We start from the raw sequence: 18,741 nt of genomic DNA on the forward strand, positions 1-18,741 counted from the left end.
CACGAGCTGTGGTAATCGGTTTAAGGGAAACTTTCGTTTGGGGTTAGTGAAGAACGCTTTTGCTGCTCACCGATGATTTTCAAGCAGAGACCACACGACCCAGGGACGTATTCCGCGACGATCCCTGTCGGCGACAGTGTCGCCTCGGCGATAGTATCGCCTCGGCGATAGTAATTATGTTCCACAGCCGAGCAGCATCATGATCATCGTAATTTGTTGCTGTTTGTGGAGGCTCCGAGCTCATGCACAGGCTGTTTAATGGCAGATAATGTTGATGGAATTATCTGTTCATGTCTTTCTTCAAATTAGCATGCTGGAGAGGGAATAGTAAATATGCGCGAAGTTGTGTGTCTAGTAAATTTCAAGACTGGCATTATCAGAAAATAATGCAGAAGAGAATTACCTTGATTCGCTGCTAATCTTCAATATATGACCCTCCTTGTTTTGTACAGGCAATTGCACGGCTGTAATAGTTTCTGGATTCCTTTCTGGAAGTCCTCTTGTCCGATCGATAGTGTTGAGTTCCTTCATGGCAGCCCTTTGGATGCCCGAAATTGAGTCAAAATGTTTTCCTTTCAACGTCATTTCGAACTTTGGAAAGAAATAGTCTGCTGGGGCCAGGTCAGGTGAGTAGGGCGGATGATTGAATTATGTCACCTGTTTTTTTTTTTTTTTTTTTTGCCAGAAATGTCTGTACTTCAGTGCCTCTGTGGCACGGTGCATTGTCGTGCAACAAAAGCTATAGTCGCCCGAATGAACCATTTCCGGACGGACCCGTTGCATTCTCTGCAGTAAGCGTGCTAAAATGTATCTGTACATCGTAGCATTCACAGTTTGTCCTTCTGGAATGAATTCTTTATGTGCAACACCTTTCCAGTCGAAAAACACCACTAGCATTGTCTTCACACGCACGGGACTTCTGGATGCGGAGTTTTTTTGGTCGTGTTGAATTCTTCCCCACCCATGCTGCTGATTGTCTATTTTTGGCGGGATCGTACGCGTGGAAGAGTGACGCATCAGCAGTTATGCTTTTCTTAAACCATTCTGGCTCATTTTCGGGCAGTTGGACCCACTCCTTACACGAAGACACCCGGTCTTCTTTTTGCTCTGCCGTGAGACTGTGGGGCACAAATCTGGAACAGATCTTCCTCTTCTGTAGGCAAAACAGTATCCTGTATCCAGTAAACAGTACTGGTTATCTTACAGTATTGCCAGTCTTGAAATTTAGTAAACACACTGTGTATCACCGCAAGGCGCGCGCTGTTTGGCTGGTTGAGCAAAATCGGATGACGCAGTTCTCAATCAGCCAATCAGCTCATCCGATTTCGCCCAACCAGCCAATCAACGCGCGCCTGATGGCCAAGGCGATAGTATCGCCGAAGTGGATCGTCGCAGAATGCGTCTCCCAGTTGCGATACAATTTCGCCGAGAACCGGCTCACGACATCAACTCGTTGCGCTCGATCATGCACATGTCACGCAAGACGGCGAAGGAATGACGAAGACGATGTGACGACAACGGCATGACAACCATGGCGTGTTGGTGTTGAAGCTTATGTCCGCCCTCACGTGCATCACTTGCTGCCGCGGGCCGCTTCGATTCGCATTATATCCGGTAACGGCCAATCGTTCTCAAGACTAGCCAGGAGCCAGCAAAGATGACAATGGTACGACGAGGACGACGTGATGACGTCATTACTTTTATGGTGACCCGCGCATTCTGCAAGACAATTGCCAGCCAGCGGCAGCGCGAAATTCGAATAGGCAAGGAAAGTTTCTCTTTAAAACGTCATCACATACCTGTCGCGGCTTCGCGACACGGTCGAGACAACCCGGGTGGGTTCGCGAAGAAAGGCTTCGCTTTAAAGCTAGCGCGTAGAATCAGCAGCTTCGCATCTCATTGCAGCTGAGCAGTTATCGAACGCCAAACGCGGCGCGTTCAACTTTGACGTCACTGCTCACATTGATATATTTGTTGCATCGGCTGTGCCATCACGGTCTGTATATATATGCCATCTTTCTTTGCCGCACCGACTGTACCAGTCGGCCGGAAATCGCCGTGTCACTCCAGGAGAGTGGAGCAGTGACGCTGAGGTATGTTGACGAGCGTGCGTAGTGCACATCACGCAAGCGCATTCTGATTCCGTCTGCACGTGCTACACTAAATAAAACCGCGCCGCATGACTTGCGCATCGCGAGCGCCAGCAGGCACTGGGTCATTGTGGCGCAATTCGTAATCACGTTATTCTTTGAGTTCAAGATGCTGATAGGATTTTTCTTTATCAATACAGAAAAATAGCCGCAGTAACTCCCCCCCCCCCCCCCCCACACACACACACACACAGAAACAAATTACGTCGCTAGCGTGAAAAAAAAAAAAAAAACTCCTTTTGCTATTAATCGTCGAGCATCTTGAATTTGTGGCCGCAGTAACCTGAGGCTTAGCTTGTTTTGCTGTCCGACAAGAAGACTCATCAGGACCGATAGAACCACGTGCGCCTGCGAGAACCGGCAGGTTCGCTGTACAGGCAACGGTATACGCAGCTATCTGTGTGACGTCACGACTTGAGTAGGTGTATATATATATAAGCGCAGTCTCTCCCACACACTATAGCTTTCACACGCCGCGTCCCACGGCGATCGAGATCGGCGTCGTGGTTTACACGTGTTCCTGCAGCCGCACAGTGTGACGCTCCGCAAGTGCTTGCTCATGGAGATGCCCGAAGCGCAGCCGTATCGCGTGGCTGTCGCGAACACCTCGGGCGGCGTGGAGTACCGTTCCGTCCTGTTCGCCGGGGAGTCGCCGCCCAAACGCCTCGTCTGCGCCGACTGTCGCACCGTGTCGGCGACCGATCCTCGGTACGCGAGGCGCGGCGACGTCGTGTGCCGCGACTGCGCGCTAAACTCGTCCCGCGCCGGCAGTCCTCGGGGTGACGGCGACGACGCAGCGGTCGCCGCCGGTGAAGCTGGGCCCCCCAGCACTGCAGGTGGGCGGCTACCGCCACCTCAGCCATTCGTCGCCGGCGACGCCGAGCTCCTCGGCGACCTCGAGGTCAGCGGGTGACGCGGTTCAGTCAACACCACCTAGATATAGCACAGGGCTTGTTCACTCCGATCTACGGCGTTATGCTATACCAGGCCCGAAATTTCCATTGCCAAGGCTGGCGTGACGAAAGCGGTGACGTCAAAATCGCCGCGGCTTACTCGGGAGCTTAGATTCTGTGGCAGTCAGATCAGGTAGCATGACGTCATGGACAGGAGTGACCATGCCTTGTGGCATCTAGGTGGTGTTTGTTCAGTGAGGCAGTTCACCTTTCCGCTGCTTGGAACGCCCTGCTCGCGCGCGCATGCCGTTTGCTAGTGCCGTATACGAGAAAACTGGCACGTCGCACGGAAGCAGTTTCCAATCGCCACGTTCGCATACAGGCTGAGCCGCCGTACTTTACTGCATTTTTAGCTGACGGCTAAGCGGTGACGCGACGCGACACGTCTAAACTGGAAATTCCGAGGGGTTGGTGACACATTGTGCGATGCTGTGTTCCGCCACACCGTGTGGACTTGTGGCTGTGTTCTTTCAACTGCGCACGTAAAAGATTCGCCTATCAACGCAGAGTTCCTAGTGGAATAATACGGGGAGTATATTGACATTACGTCGCGTACGCCATTTTTTAGTCCTATTCACAGCTTCCACTGTGCTATTGCAGATAAATGTATCTAGGTATCGCGAAGCTTTTCACTGTGCTGGCTGTATGGCGACCTCAATTACTTCGGTGCATACCACCTATATACTTGCTAAAAGGCATCTTGTAACCGAGTAACCGGTCAGGTCGGATTCGGGACCAACACAGCTTCACTAAACGGCGCCATATCAGGTCGGCTTTTCACGGGCCTTTCCCGATTTTCCGGTAAAGCGTTAAGCAACGCCTCGCCGTGCCCGCAATATAGCAGTATTCATTAATGGAATGCATTGCACGTCATTCGCCAATGATTTCGATTTGGGCATCGCACACGCTGTGACATATACATTTCACGTATGCATGCGACGTACACACGTCTGTATATTATTGACTCTTATACGGCAACGAGTTTGTTTCCTTTCTACAGCTTGCGATTTACCTCAACGAGGTTGCACAACGCTTTTCGTGTGTTCCCATGTAGCGTATGTGACGTGCCAAGTTGTGGAACGTCAGTGACATGGTCCTGTGTGAGCAGCCGAACAATATTACGAGGTAAAGCGCCCTGCATTAGGAATTTCAGGCATTTTACAGCGTTTCCAGCCTTACTGCATGGTTTCAGATAACCTTTGTGCAGAATCTAAAGCATAATTTGTTTAGCAGTTTTACTTTTACTGCCCTGCGGGTTTGAAATGTTCTTTCACAGAAACACCCACTTTGGTCCGCAGTCCAGGTTGGAAGGGAGCTGCTATACAGATGGTGCGATTATACTACTGTTCTCAGCGCCAGCAAGTGCTAATCTGAATTGACTAGAGGAAACGCGCCGTCTTTAGATAAGAGGGCGAGCAACCACTTGATACTTTAAACTGCTGAAGTGCCTGGCTCGTGTTCACTCCTTTCCGTTGCGTTCCGGGACCACTTGCCATGCAGTGCTAAAGTGCTATATGTGGTCGCTAAATACGGAGTGCTTGCATTAAGCGTGCAAGCCAACCTCATGCGCCGGCACGGACAAGGCTCTGGCGAAATTTCCGCGCTGCCAAGTTGTGTTTTAAATGAAACGAACAGACCCTACATGTGCCAAGAGTACCAACCGGAGCCGGTGTTGGTTGTATGCAGCCTGGCTAACGTACGTCTCCGTTACGCTGCGCACATTGTCCCGCAATTGCGGAACTTGCGGCGTGTGCATATTGCGCAGTGGCCCTCGGAACTTCGCCGATGATTGTGTTAATTTTTGTGCCAAGGAAGAGACGTGCCACGATAATTGATGTGGAAACTAACCCCAAGCGTAACGACACTTGTCCCGTTGTTCACTACAGGTGTTGTGCGCCTACGCCGGCCTCAACTGTGACTTTAAAGGAAAGCTCGGCATTCTCTCCAGCCACCTTTCCTTCACGTGCACCCGCCACATAGTCGAGTGTCCCAGATGCGGCCAGCGGGTCGTGCACAGGGACATCCGGCGCCACGTCGAGTCGAACGCTTGTTCATCCGAGAGCACGACGGCACCGACCATGGAAGACTACGACCCCGCGCTCGTTTGGGCACCGGTGTTCCTTAACTGGGAACCGGTGCTCGCATCGAGGACGAATTCCGGCCCCACGAGTCCACCGCCCGTCGTCTCGGAACCAACCCCGGTCCACCGAAGCTGGTCGGGTCCCAGAGCGCACGGAAAACGAGCCTCCGTGCCAGCTCAGGTTCGACAAGGAAGCCAAGCCCTGACTGGCACTCTGTTAGTGAGGTTTCCCGACATCACCTCGACCAGTGGCGCGGGCCGTGAGATAGCGAAGCCAGCGGCCTGTCCGGTGGACAGTTCTCGCGTGGTCGAGTTCCTCGGCAGCGACCAGTTGGTGCTGGACGGCTTCTTGCTCACGATGCGCGCCGCGCTGTTCTACGATTGTGCCGACGTCAGCGGCCTGGCTTCGTCGTCCACTTCGTTGAGGAAGTTTGTCGTCTTCGACCTGCTTGCTCTGGATGTCGCCGGCGCGAAGGGCGACCACGAGCCCAGTGGCCATTGCAGGTGGCCGCCCGCGAGAGTGGTCGTCCTGACCCTCAACGGTTTTCACGGGGTCGACAGTGGCAACCTGGTGCTTCGCGCTGGCGTCCCTTCCGGCGACCTGCGGTGGGCGAAGGGTGGCGGCTGGACCAAAGTGGCTGTCACCGAATCCATCGACGCGGAGGTCGTCCGGACGAAGTTCCTGGCTGTTGGCGTCGTTGACGTCACCGTTGAGTTCACATGATTCTCCCCCCCCCCCCCTCCCACTTCCAACCGCTATACTGCACTGCCGCATATACTTTGCGTCCACCTCCGCGAGACGTATTTTATCTTTTAGCTTCCTGAAATATGTGATTTGAATAAAGATTTTTATCCTAGCTTGTAATGTCCAAGCCACGACCGCATCTTGGAAAATTAGGAAGACTTGTTCAGTTATGGCCATGGAAAGTATGAATACATTTGTGCAACAGAAAAAAAAAGCACAATGTTTTTCTTGTTTTTTTTTGCGTAGGAATCTAATTTTTATAGCCGTCCACAATCGAAAAACTCACTATATCATTGGGACAATGCGGGATTGAGCGGTCCTTACAATTTCCGTCGCCTGGGCCTGGGTCCAACACCTGAAGACCCAGTGAAGTGGTCATATAAGTGTTCTACTCCAACTTCTACAGCGGACGTTCACCGCCTGTTGTGGCTCTGACCAGGGACGAAGATTCTCGAGAAAGGTGCGAAGAGCTAGCTAAGAACGGATCGGGCCGACAGTTATGGACACGAGCAATAAGGACACGAGCTGTCACTCGTGAATAAAGGCAATGCACATCTGCCTGCACGTTGCCTGGCCCGCAAGTGGGAACCACGGTGCAGTGAGCTTAAGATTCTGGGTGGAAGTAAGGATACTATACTGCTCGTGAACTTTTGTAAGCTTATGTTAGAAAAAAAGAGGCACGGATTGCGTCAGCGCGACACGTCGATCTGCTTATTTGGTAGCGAGACACGCCTTTTTTTAATTTTCTTTTCAATAGAGAGCTTGTGCGCATGCGCTTCACCTTGTATATCTATCATAATTCTCTGGGGCGATCCAATAAACCAGGTGTGAGTTAGCGCCCGTTCTTGTCCTCTTCTTTGTCCGTGATTCTTCGTGCTACTATGGCTTCAATAAGACAGGCGTACGTTGGCTGATGTAGACGGCAAGTTCGTTAAGCCACTAGTGCAATTTGTGCGTAGGGAGTGCCTCCACATTTTTAATAAACGTCCAGCTGCAGGGAAAGCCTCACGAAAAAAAAAAATGCCGCAGTCGTATAGGTAGCTGTATAGTATGGTACCAAGGGTTTTAATTCAGAAAACTTACGCAGACCACATCCCTAATATCTGTCCACGTAGGCGAAGCTAGCCTTCTTAAACACAACGCATGATATAGTTTTTTTTTGACAATACGGATTTTTTAATAAAAAGTCTTAAATAACGCATGATATACAGGGTGTTCTTTTTTTTTTTAAGACAATATGGATTTTTTAGTAAAAAGGCTGAGCGCAGTGAACGTGGCGTTGTTGCAGATGCGTTCCTAGGCGAGGTGTACATACTTTGCCGCTACTAACGTGAGTTTCAGAAGAGTAATTAACAAACATTTTTATTAGTGCCTCAGGGGCAGTTATTTCCATCGCGAACTTGAAGGCAGTCTTAATTTAATGCGCCCTCATTTTTTAAAGGTCTTGAAAATCTCACCTAATTCGAGATATTTATCACCCAATTTGAATGGTAAATTTAGATAATACCGAAACTGAGCGCCGCGGGAGCGCATAAAAGATGGCCCCACTATCATGTCACACCTGACGACAAAGGTGAGGACACTTGAAACCGAACGTCTCGGCCAGTCGCGGCAGTTACTGATACGTCGCGCTTTGCCTGGCAAGTCTGTGCGCAGGATTCGCAGCGGGGTGCTATGATTAAAACTTCACCCCACACTTTACGGGACGTTGCCGTCTGACGCGCAGCCATCAATCAATCAATCAATCAATCAATCAATCAATCAATCAATGTTTTCTATTATATTATTACATTGTAGGATAATTACAGCATATAAAATATACGGACGAGGGTCCCAAAGTACAAGACTACAACGGGACCATCGGTGGAGATTACATATAAAAAAAATTGTAAGCTCGGCGGTAATGTAGTTCCACTCGATGTGAAAGCTGGGGAAGTGCGGAGCAGTGATTCGCCGTTGTTTCCCTTGTGTTTAGCTGTTCTTTCACGATGTTGGGATTAGCTTGCCTGTGCTGGCGAGCAACTTCAGCTTCTCGGGCGCGCACCGCTTGAACAACCCTGAGTCGGCGCTGTCTTACACGGATGAGCGCCCGCTGTCGCTCCATGCTTGCTACTCGGCGTCCATGACAGGAAAAAGCGTCCCAGAGTGCGGGATGATGATGATAATTTATTGGCATCCCCTTTGAAACGGGGCGGCGACAAATAGTCACCTAGCCTGCTCGATTTAATCAGGTATACTATACATGTTCTTTATCTAGCATTTTTGTGTACCTCTCATTATTCTTTTTATTTTTCAAAAATTTACCTTGTACCGCTACCTATGATTTTAAGAGATCAGGTCGTATCCCTCTTTTCTCTGCTTTTTTTTTTCCCCCACCAGTACTCTAATCGTCTCTTGCTTATCTCTGCGGCTGATCTGTTGATGTTTCCTTTCACTTTAAATCCAAGCGCTTCTGGGAGTTGCACGTTACTTATACGGTTCTCGCTGGGTGGATCCCGTCGCATTTCATCAGGATGTGCTGAGTGGTCTCTGGATCTTTACTGCAGCATACACATGCCTCATCTAGTTCCGAATATTTGCTCCGGTATGTTTTCGTCCTTAGGCAACCGGCTCGAGCCTCAAATAGCAAGGCACTTGCCTTTGTGTTATCGTACAGATTTTCCCTTCTAATTTCTTTCTTCTCATTCTTGTAAATCTCCATTGTCCTTTTCGTTTTCATTCTTTGCATCCAATTCACGGTCTCTATTTCTCTCACTTTCTTTCTGATAACCCCTGGTTGTCTATTTACAGTTTCGATTATCCTGTACTTGGTTGCCAACTTCCTTGACCTCTTCCTCCATTCTGTGTTCACGCTTTTCGTGTACAGATACTTGTGCACTTTAGCCGCCCATTTATTTTCATCCATGTTCCTGAGCCTTTCTTCAGAACTAATTTTGCTCTGTGCTTCTCTGACTTCAAAAGAGGCCCAACCATGCATGTCACCCTGCACTGCCTCATTTGTGGTATTACCGTGGGCTACCAAAGCCAACCAGCCTAGTGATCTTTGGTTAACTTCCAAACCCGACAAGATATCCGATTGTAAGCATAGAATGACATTTGCGAATGTTAGCGCTGGTTAGCGCAGATTCCACGCACCACCTCATACTTATTGTGGCCCCACAGTGCTCTGTGTTTCATTATTGCTGCATTCCGCTTCCCCTTTATTTTCAGATATCTTGGTGGTTGCTTGAGTAATTCTTTGCTTCGTTTATGTGTACGCCGATATGTACGCCGAGTTTGTGTGTACGCCGAGTGACGTCACCCTTCCACTGTGTTAGGCAGGCGTTCACTCTGTGGCAGGTATTGTGTAGCTCTAATTAGCGTGTTTATTTCAATTAGTAATGAGCGGGTACCCCTGGTTTAAGTGTGACGTCACTGATGATGTCACTTCTGGTCTTGGAATTCACGGGAACCTGTACTGGGTGCGGTGGGTGTCAAGTGTACGATTGTGTGCTTTGGTGTTCGGCAATTAGACTTTCCTTAATTGTTTCTGATTATTCCTGACACTTAATTAGATCTTTACTAAACCATGGCTCTGATGTCATATCCATAACCAACCATAAGTAGAACCATCGATATCTACCTGTGTGTATATTCTTCTGTGATTTATTTTTAATTTCGTCCCATCTCTGTGACAAACCGGAAGTCGGTCTCTTACCGGAAGTTGCTGCGCAAGAAACAGTGTCACTCGGTGCTCGTGCCACTGAAAAGCACGCGGTGCCTTCCAAACCCCGAAAAAAAAAAATACACGCGCATCGTGCTGTCCGGTGAGCCGCATTTCGTCGAATCCAGAGTGAATGAACCTGTCGAAGGCCCTTATAATTCGATGGCGGCGATCAGCATTGTGGCAACGGCTACGACGGCTTGACGATGTCGCTGCCGTAAATGTTCTGTGTCAGACATACATTGCGTCACTGCTAAGTATAACATTGTTTGCGAAAGCAATACAGTTCTCAGGAAGGCACCGTTGGGTTTCAGCAAGCTTTCTGTTGTTGAACAGCAGCGCCCAAGGTTTCCCTTCTAAGCCCGCGTGAAGGAGTTCAGAAGAGTAGCTTACCAAATAGGAGATATTCGTTTGTCTTCTGTCACCCCGAGCGAACGCCATTCCGTTAGATGTCCCCTGGTTCAAAGGCCTTTGGAATGCTCGTTACTCAATGAGGAAATTTTCTCACACGAGAGAGTTTCCTCATTGCCCTGAATTCTGGCAGCAGCCGCCATGCATTCACGATAGCGATCGGCGTGATGACTATAGACCGCTGCGGTGTGACCAGTCGCGTAATGTACTGAAAATAAGTTTTTGCGAACACTGTGCTATGGTATTGCACGTCTCGGTGCTGAAAAAAAAAAAAGAAAAGAAAAAGACGGACATCGGGAATTTATATAGGTCTCCTGGGACTTTGCGAACCACGCATGCGCTGCTCGAGAGTAATGATTGCGCTGCATGATTTGGCAGGCGCCATGTTATCGTCGCATTGTCTCCGGATACCCGCTACCGCTTTCCCGCCAAAAGCTTTTATCAGCACCGCGATGCAGCCGCAGTGCCATCTATATGAACCACACGCTGCTGCTTCTACCGTCTCTATAAAGTATTCGCTAGTAGCATCCTCGGACATTGTGGTAGACCGGCGGCCGAAGTATACGCTCACAGTTCCCGTCCGCAGCCAAAGGTGTTTACCAACAACTCTCGCCATGAACCAGAGTGAAGCGCTGCCGTATCGCATCGCCGTCGGGAAGATTTTCGGCGTGCCGGAGTACCGTTCCGTCCGGTTCGTCGAGGCGTCGTCGCCGCCCAAGCGCTTGGTGTGCGCCGTGTGCCGCGCCGTATCGGCGACCGAGCCCCGGTACAAGAGCCCCACGTCCGGTGACGTCATGTGCTGGGAGTGCGCGCAAGACCTGTGCGCCACCGCTCTCGGTGAAGATCGGGTTGCCGATTCCGCCGGCGAGCAGTCTTCGGAGTGGCCGAAGCCGTCGCTAGCTTTGCGCGAGCCAGCCGTCGAAGGCGACCTCGACCTCCTCAATGATCTCGAGGTCAGTTCTGGCATCTGCAGGTATTTTTTTTTCTTTTTAGCTGCACCCGATTCTTTAAAAATTGCCTGTGGCAGGGCACAATTCTAACCCTCGATCTCGATGAAGCGGCCATTACTTCTACGATAACTCATAGTGCTTAATTGAATAACATATATTGCGCTAATTAAATTTCAGTTCGTGATATTACAGCACATATTTCTAGCTACGAATTGTAGCTAGCTAGTTTGCAAGGCATATCCACTTGGAACGAATTCTGAGGACTGCACAAGTTTCGAGATATTCAATTTCAGTGTCCGACGAAATGAATTGACGTTCCAGTTACTGTGTTACAGAAAGCGCTGTTTTATGATACTGTAGCACAAAAGTACCCGGAACACCAAGGCCTTCCGTCGGACACTTGACAATTCATTTCTCGAAACTTGTGCAGCACTCAGAATTAGTTCCAAGTTGATACGCCTTGCGAACTAACCGGCTATATTTGAAACCGGAGGAGAGTATACGTATACTTAAAGTTGGCGCTTGTCGCCTTCTGAACGCGAGAAGGCGAAGCAAAACTCTCGCCGTCACGTCTGTCGCATCCTGCTGCAAATGTATCTTGCATAAAATTGGGCAGGCTGCCATAGGCATTCTCTCATTTCGAACGGATCGACGCGTCTGGTAGCGTTCGACAGGCTGCTGCGCAATATTGAGCCCACGTATTTAAAGTCCCTATATAAGAAAAGTACCGCCATCTACTCTTTCCTCCGCCGCCTCCTCTCCTAAAACGCTTGCTTTTTTCTTTACTTTTTTGCTTGCGAAAGCCAAGTCGACGGCGGCGCACCTAGAAAGTCCGCGTTGAAGCTTTCAGGCCGGGCGCGCGCCGCCGCCGGCGACTGCGGCTGCGCAGAGGACTTTCAACATGGCTCTGAGGCGGAAAAAAAAAAAGAAAATATAAAGAAGTGAAAAGCGCGCGCTATCATCGTCCAATCGGAGATACAGGAGAGAGAGAGAAGCGGCGTTTATCAAAGGATGGCGGTACTTTTCTTATATAGGGATTTTACACGTATTCCGTTTCCCACGCCCCCTAGTGAGTCGCAGGTAACAGAATGCCCTGTGCTTTGCATTTAGCTTTGTTTCCATGTCTGTCCGCGGAATTAGCCTCGCTACTCAGCGAACGCGTCTGGCATCCGAAATTGAACACTTTTACGCTTGATTTGTACAGCGGTGAGCACTGTTAGGGTGAACACGCGAGCGCGTGGCCGACGGCACTATCAGCGCCGCGTAACAGCCATCGTTGGAAACATTGCACATGCGCAGCATGTGCTTTGCGAAACACTCTTTCCACCGCGCGCATCACGTCATCGATACGCTTGTTTGTCGTCTGCTAGCCGCATTTTTTGTTCGCTGAGCTGATACCTTCTGCATTTCAAGGTCCATCTGGATTGAAGATTGGCGCGTGAAGGAAAAAAGTGAGTGTAAGAGGGATAATTATTAAACTTTTTATTCAAGAAAATTGCACTTTTGCAATTCAAGTTAAACAAGACCATGAGAACAAATATAAAAACATGAGCAAATCTAATAGCGAGTCATGTGACCACACACAGCAACGACTGCAGCTATTCTGGACGGTAACGAGTCGTAAAGTGATCGAACATATTCCCGATCGGCTTTCAGCCTTTCCCACTCGTTGCTGACTTGCGCCCACAACTGGTCCGAAGTCGCGGAATAAAGGGGCTTCCTTGCCAAAGAAACTTTCAGACGGCCCCACACGTTTTCTATCACATTCAGGTCCGCTCCTTTCGCAGGCCATTCCAGTAGCTGCATGTGCTGCTCCGCCTGGAACTTCTTGACAGCCCGCGCCGTGTGTATCGGTGACCGGTCCTGTTGGAACAGGTAATCGCCGTCTGGGAATAAACTGCTCGCATATGGCAACAGCACATTGTTCAAAATGTTGCAGTATTGTTCCGACGATAAGTGTCCACGTATACGTTGCAGGGGCCCTAAACCATATCTTGAAACAGCACCCCACACGTTCACACTCGATCTCCCACTGGCAGAAACACCTTGCACGTTGTCCGGGTCGTTCCTGCGTGGCATTGTGACGTTAACTAAAATAATTGCTTTTCAAAGCAGGAAGTTTGCCTCACCGTGTGCCTGGTAGTCTCCAAACACGCAATCTTTGGTCTTGTCGCGTCGAAAACGTCGACTCATCCGAAAAGATGACGCGACCCCACTCTTCTGATGTCCATGCTTCGTGCAGCTCAGCGAACTGCCGTCGTGCGTCCTTGTTTGCCGCCGTTAGTAGTGGCTTCTGCGCTGCGACGCGACTGCGAAGGCCCGCAGTACGCAGGCGACGTCGAACAGTGGTGTCCGAAACGTCCAAATCCAAGTCCTCGCGTATTGCTGGGGCTGGCAAGAAAGGGTTACGAACAGCAGCTGCAACTATGAGGGCGTCTTCATCGTCTGTGGTAGCTTTAGGGCGGGGCGCGCGGGGTGCATCCTGAATGCGACCTTCATACTTGTAGGCTTGAATTATCCTGTTCACAGTCTTCAGGGGCCTATTAACTAAAGCGCCAATACACCGCTGGGAATAACCTTTCAGGGAAAGATCGACAATTGAGCGCCGTTCATCATCGGGAACCCTAGCCATAATACGATCTGGCGACAGAATGAACGGCTGCGAAAGATGTTTGGTTGTTTTATATACGGCGTTGCATGCACAACAACTTTGAAGGGAACGAATAGACACGCCCCCATAGATATACAAGTTTTTTTGTCTTGTTCTGTTCAAGCACAGATGTTTAAAGAAATCTTAAAATGCAGGATGTATGGGCTTAGAAAACAAAAATGCGGCTAGCAGACGACGAACAAGTGCATTCATGACGTCATGCGTGCGGTGGAACAATTATTTCGCGGAAGGCGTGATGCGCATGCGCAATGTTTCCAGTGATGACCGTAACGGGGCGCTGACAGTGCCGTCGGCCACGCGCTCGCGTGTTCACCCTAACAGTGCTCACCGCTGTACCTGCTTTGCTGTTCGTCTCGTTCTTGCGGATTGAGCGCAGTCCTTAACGCAATGCCGAAATGCATCATTAGTAGTGATCGAAGCGTGTAGTTGTTCGTCTGTGCAAACGCGAAGTACTATCATATGGCACGAGCGTGCTTGCGTACACCTGGGTGCAATGCCAATTTCGCTTTCTTCGCTGCAGGTCGTATGTCCCAACGCAGACCTTAACTGCAGTTTTCGAGGCAAGTTCCGCGTTCTTCCGATTCACCTGTCGTCCACCTGCGCCCACGACTTCATCGCGTGCCGAGGCTGCGGCGATCGCGTCCTACACCGCGACTTCTACGAGCACCTCGAGCTGCGCGATTGTCTCAAGAGGGCAGCGGCAGCAGCCACGGATGACGGCTTCCAGCTTACTTGGGGACCGTCATCTCTTCTTTACATCGAAGCGAACCGAACGCAGAACACGAACGGAGCTAGTAATTCGAGCGGTGCTGCCGCAGAAAATTGGACCTTCATCCGGGAGGTAGGGCCTGACGAAGAGGGTTCGTCTACGACTCCTGTCAGCGGCAATGGGGTCGCTGCAGCGACTCCGGAAAAGAACGGTGGGCGTATTTTGAGACTACCGATCCTTCTTTGGGAAGCGGCGTTCGGGACAAAGGCGAACGTCGCTGACAGACCGGATGATGCCGCCGACAGTCCTCCCGTCATCTTGGAAGCAACGCCCGATGGCTCGGAGTCGTCGACAAATGCGATCAAGAACGGAACGGCCGAACACAACGACCAGTTCGTGATACTCGATCATCCACGATCGTCGACAAATCCGAGCGGAAAGGCAGACGTCGATGACGATCCCCCTGTTTGGATACCGACGCCCCTTGGTTTCGAGGCAGTGTTCGGCAAGAGTGCGGAATGGGACCACTCGATGATAGGCGAATTCCGGAAGGTCCTCTTCCAACGCGGACGTGAAGTGCTCACCGGCAAGCTTCTGGTACGGTTTCCGGATCGATCGTCCTACCGGGCAAGAAGCGCTAGTACCGGAACATTGCTAATACAAGAGCCGGCAGTAGCAAATGCACCAGGTGAGAACCGTGGTGAGGACGAGTTGGCGCTGGGTGGCTTCCGGCTCAAGGGGCACGCGACCTTGTTCGATTATGACGCCCGCGGTCGTGGGGCAGCGTCGTCGTCCGCGTCTGGAACGGAGCTCGCCACCTTCGAGCTGCTGGCGCGCGATGCCGGTGACGCTGGAAAGAGCAGCGGTGGCCTCCGCTGGCCGGCCAGGAAGACAGTTGTCCTGACCCTCAACGGCTTTTGTAGCGGCAACAGCAGCCTGACGCTCCGCACTCGCTACTCTGGCGACATGCCGGACATCCAAGTCGGAGAAGAGTGGACGAAGGTGGCTGTCACTTACCCTGTCGATGCGGCGACCGTTTGGAAAGAGTTCGCGGTATTGGACATCGTTGAACTAACCGTAGAACTCAGGTGACGCTCTTCTCGCTGCGTTGCCGAATGTATTTAATCTCTTCGCGCGAGGCATATACTTGGTTTTCAGCCGTAGGGTACATTTTAAATAAAACCTTTTATTACAATTCCATGAAGCTGCGTGTTCCGGTTGTTTTTATGAAAAGGTGCTACACGTAATCGCCATGGTTGCTTTTCTTTTAACGCAAATTGGCGTTCTGTACACAGTTAGCTGGTACACTCTGTAAGGGGATCCTGTTAGGGAACCGTCAGACCATATCAACCATTTTCGCCGAGTTCGGGATGCCGGTCTCGGTTTTTTCCCCATTTGTTTGTCTCAAATTGCCAGCAGTTTTTGGTTTTTGCGGCATACAGTGAGCCAGTTTCACGTACAGTAGCTCGCTAGGACTTCTCGTATCGTCATGTCTGGTCACGTGTTACAAGTTCACAACCCTGAAAGTAGCTTACTCTTAAAAAAAAAAGTTCGCACCGTTGGGGGCTTAGCTTGTCCCAAAACGATAATCGTCGTCTGCCTTGCCTGCGTTTCCTTTCTTTAAAACTGCGGTCGCTGCTTTTCTTTCTAGAATGCCATGTTACGCTGATAACTTGCATGCATTTGGTGATCCGGAAGTACCGGACGCGCAGCTTTAAAGAAAGGCGTGCAATATAGATGATTATTGTTGTGACACGATAAGCCTCAAAGGGCGGTTACTACGATAAGCCTCGTGTGCGCTTACTACTTCACTTTTTAAGGAGTGAAGTAGTAAGCGCACACGACTTTTTGTGAGTGCGTTTTCCGTTATTGAACATGTGAACACAATGAAGTCCTGAAGTCCACACTTAGCGCTTACTCTTTCTCTTAATGGAAGCGACCAACCTGGCCGTAGGTATAGCAAAGAAATCCAGCAAGTCGCAACGCTTAGTGTTCACATGAGCCGTTAGCTGACGCGAGTATCGGAACAAAAAAAAAATGGGTAATGAAGTTGGCAATGTTTTTTTCGCGAAAACTAACGATATTTGCTTATAAATCAAGCTATACTTTGCGGCCTATTTTTCTTGGGTTACCTAGCGTTGGCTAGATGCATGCGCCAGACACGCCAGCGAAGCGAGCGAGGCCGGCTGCGCATGTGAGCGTCGTCCTTCCCCCCCCCCCCCCCCCCCCTTTTTTTTTTTTTTTTTGATGTAGCTCTGCAGTCTCTAGGGCTCTCGGCGTGTTTTTGCGTTCCTGCTGCGCTTCGACACGGTACCCCTGTGCTAATGGACCACCGCAGAGTGAGAAATTTTGTTTGGCAGTCTCCACCGAGCGTTAAGCAACTTAGGCTTAGGGCACGCTGTCCGCGCCGGGCGTTGTGACGCTGTTAGCGAAAAACAGCTCGGCCGTTGGGGCGCAGTTAGTTTGGCGTGTACTATATCTTACCCTGATCATCAGAAGGAAATTTACAGAATAAAAATAAATTGGAGTGCATACGGCGGGTATTACCAAATGCTGACTATATAGGAGCTCGCCACTGTCGTTCAAGAGTACAGTCATTGCATTCTACCGGAGCTAACATATGGAGTGGAAACATGGAGGTTAGGTAATCCAGTGCTCCCACTCTTGTGCCAAATTGCGCCGAAGAGCATTTTCTGCGCCATCCTGATAAAAAAAAAAGACTATTTTGCGCCAAATTAGCGACCCCGCAAAATGTGAGCGGCCATAGTGGTCTGCAGACATGCGTGACGTGTTTGAACAGCGCCTCCAAAGAAGCGTTAGTTTCACTGAAGCGGTTTTCAATAAATGGAGTGGAAACATGGAGGTTAGGTAATCCAGTGCTCCCACTCTTGTGCCAAATTGCGCCGAAGAGCATTTTCTGCGCCATCCTGATAAAAAAAAAAGACTATTTTGCGCCAAATTAGCGACCCCGCAAAATGTGAGCGGCCATAGTGGTCTGCAGACATGCGTGACGTGTTTGAACAGCGCCTCCAAAGAAGCGTTAGTTTCACTGAAGCGGTTTTCAATAAATAGAGCTGTTATCTATATTTTTGTTTGCTGCTTGAAGTTTTCTAATGACGTGGCCGTGTAGCTGCTGCACTTTCTAATATAAAACTGAAGGCGCCCACCAGCGGCGCAATAGAAATGAATTAGGAAAGGCACGGGCCAGAGAGGTGGTGTTGCACGGGCTCATACACGCTTCTTTTGTTGTTTGGTTGGTTGTCTTGACCGCACCGTGGTAATTCATATCCTTCGGAAAGGACAGCTTGCGCCGATGCAATGAAGAAAGGTCTTTTCTTTTCAATAAGTCTTTATGATATATAGATTTTTGGAAACTACTCACTTCGGCATCTTCAATGCCTAATCCTCGCTGTATCAAAACGATTTAGCTTAACACATGTTTAAAGTGCTAAAAAACAAGTCAGTGTCAGCGGAGACGACGAGAAAGAAGCTCAAGATCGCGCAAGAACACGTAAGTTCACAGAAGCGTCTCGACTTTCCCGTCTTCGTGCGCCGCCATTTTGACAGCGTTCGAAAGTTCATAGTTTCGCTTTTCCATTCCCATCTTTCTGTTATGGCCGCACAGTAGAAGTGCAAACAAAAAGTTCGCGTTGCGCGCGGCCCTCATATTGGTACAGCGCGCCGACATGAAGAGGCGTATTCCGATGTGCAACCACGCTGCCGGCAGCGAGCTCGCCGGCCATGGCCTGCTTCTGAAACTTCGTTGACATGCTGTTTTCTGTTTTGTTGGATCACATCGCGATCGTAAATAGCGGGAAAGCAGCATCCGTTTTAGATACAGCCCCTAAAAAGTAGCGACCATAAGTACAGCGACCATAAAAAGTAGCGACACTCTCCTCCTCCTCCGTTTCTCCTTTCTTAATTTCGCGCTCCTTTCTCGACCATGGCGCCGCCTACACCGCTTGAGACACGTGCGCTTGTTTATCTTTCAACGTTGACCGCTTTTCACCGGTTAACAAATGTTAAACGTAATCGCTCGGCGCAGGACGCGCCTGCATGTATCGGAAGTTTCTGGAACGTTATCGATGCGTCCATCCGTTGTCTGTTGTAACCGATGCTTATGTAATCTGATTGTTTGAGTGTCGCGAATTGTGTACTACTTGTGGAAGACACGCGGGCACCAGGGACTACTGTCGAACCTTCGATGACTCATGTATAAAAGCCGACGCGTTTCGCCGCTGATTAGATTTCGACGATCGCCGACTGTGTTCGCCGCTGTCGTCGTGCTCCTGGCCAGTCGGTAGACGCTTCTTGGTCGAAAATGGTGATAGAGCGCTATCGTAAGCAAACGCAGCCAGCGCGCGGCGGC

At 50.1% G+C, this 18,741-nt stretch overlaps 2 protein-coding genes across 2 annotated transcripts; both read left to right on the forward strand.

Moving 5' to 3' along the window:
• The first annotated feature begins 2,450 nt into the window (after window positions 1–2,450).
• Window positions 2,451–6,054, forward strand: LOC119431098 (uncharacterized). Its single transcript, XM_037698576.2, has 2 exons — window positions 2,451–3,051; window positions 4,990–6,054. The coding sequence occupies exons 1-2, from the start codon at window positions 2,710–2,712 to the stop codon at window positions 5,905–5,907; spliced, it is 1,260 nt and encodes a 419-aa protein (XP_037554504.1). The 5' UTR covers window positions 2,451–2,709; the 3' UTR covers window positions 5,908–6,054.
• Window positions 6,055–10,421: 4,367 nt separating this feature from the next.
• LOC119431945 (uncharacterized) lies at window positions 10,422–15,572 on the forward strand. The gene is made up of 2 exons (XM_037699387.2): window positions 10,422–10,995; window positions 14,184–15,572. The coding sequence occupies exons 1-2, from the start codon at window positions 10,426–10,428 to the stop codon at window positions 15,462–15,464; spliced, it is 1,851 nt and encodes a 616-aa protein (XP_037555315.2). The 5' UTR covers window positions 10,422–10,425; the 3' UTR covers window positions 15,465–15,572.
• The last annotated feature ends 3,169 nt before the right edge of the window (window positions 15,573–18,741 follow it).

The sequence above is a fragment of the Dermacentor silvarum genome, chromosome 10, assembly GCF_013339745.2.
Source record: "Dermacentor silvarum isolate Dsil-2018 chromosome 10, BIME_Dsil_1.4, whole genome shotgun sequence".
NCBI lineage: Eukaryota > Metazoa > Arthropoda > Arachnida > Ixodida > Ixodidae > Dermacentor > Dermacentor silvarum.

Coding starts and splice junctions, on each gene's coding strand:
- LOC119431098 (XM_037698576.2), top strand. CDS start 2,710: ATGGAGATGCCCGAAGCGCAGCCGTATCGCGTGGCTGTCGCGAACACC. Junction 3,052..4,989: donor AGCTCCTCGGCGACCTCGAG/GTCAGCGGGTGA, acceptor TGTTCACTACAG/GTGTTGTGCGCCTACGCCGG.
- LOC119431945 (XM_037699387.2), top strand. CDS start 10,426: ATGTTATCGTCGCATTGTCTCCGGATACCCGCTACCGCTTTCCCGCCA. Junction 10,996..14,183: donor ACCTCCTCAATGATCTCGAG/GTCAGTTCTGGC, acceptor TCTTCGCTGCAG/GTCGTATGTCCCAACGCAGA.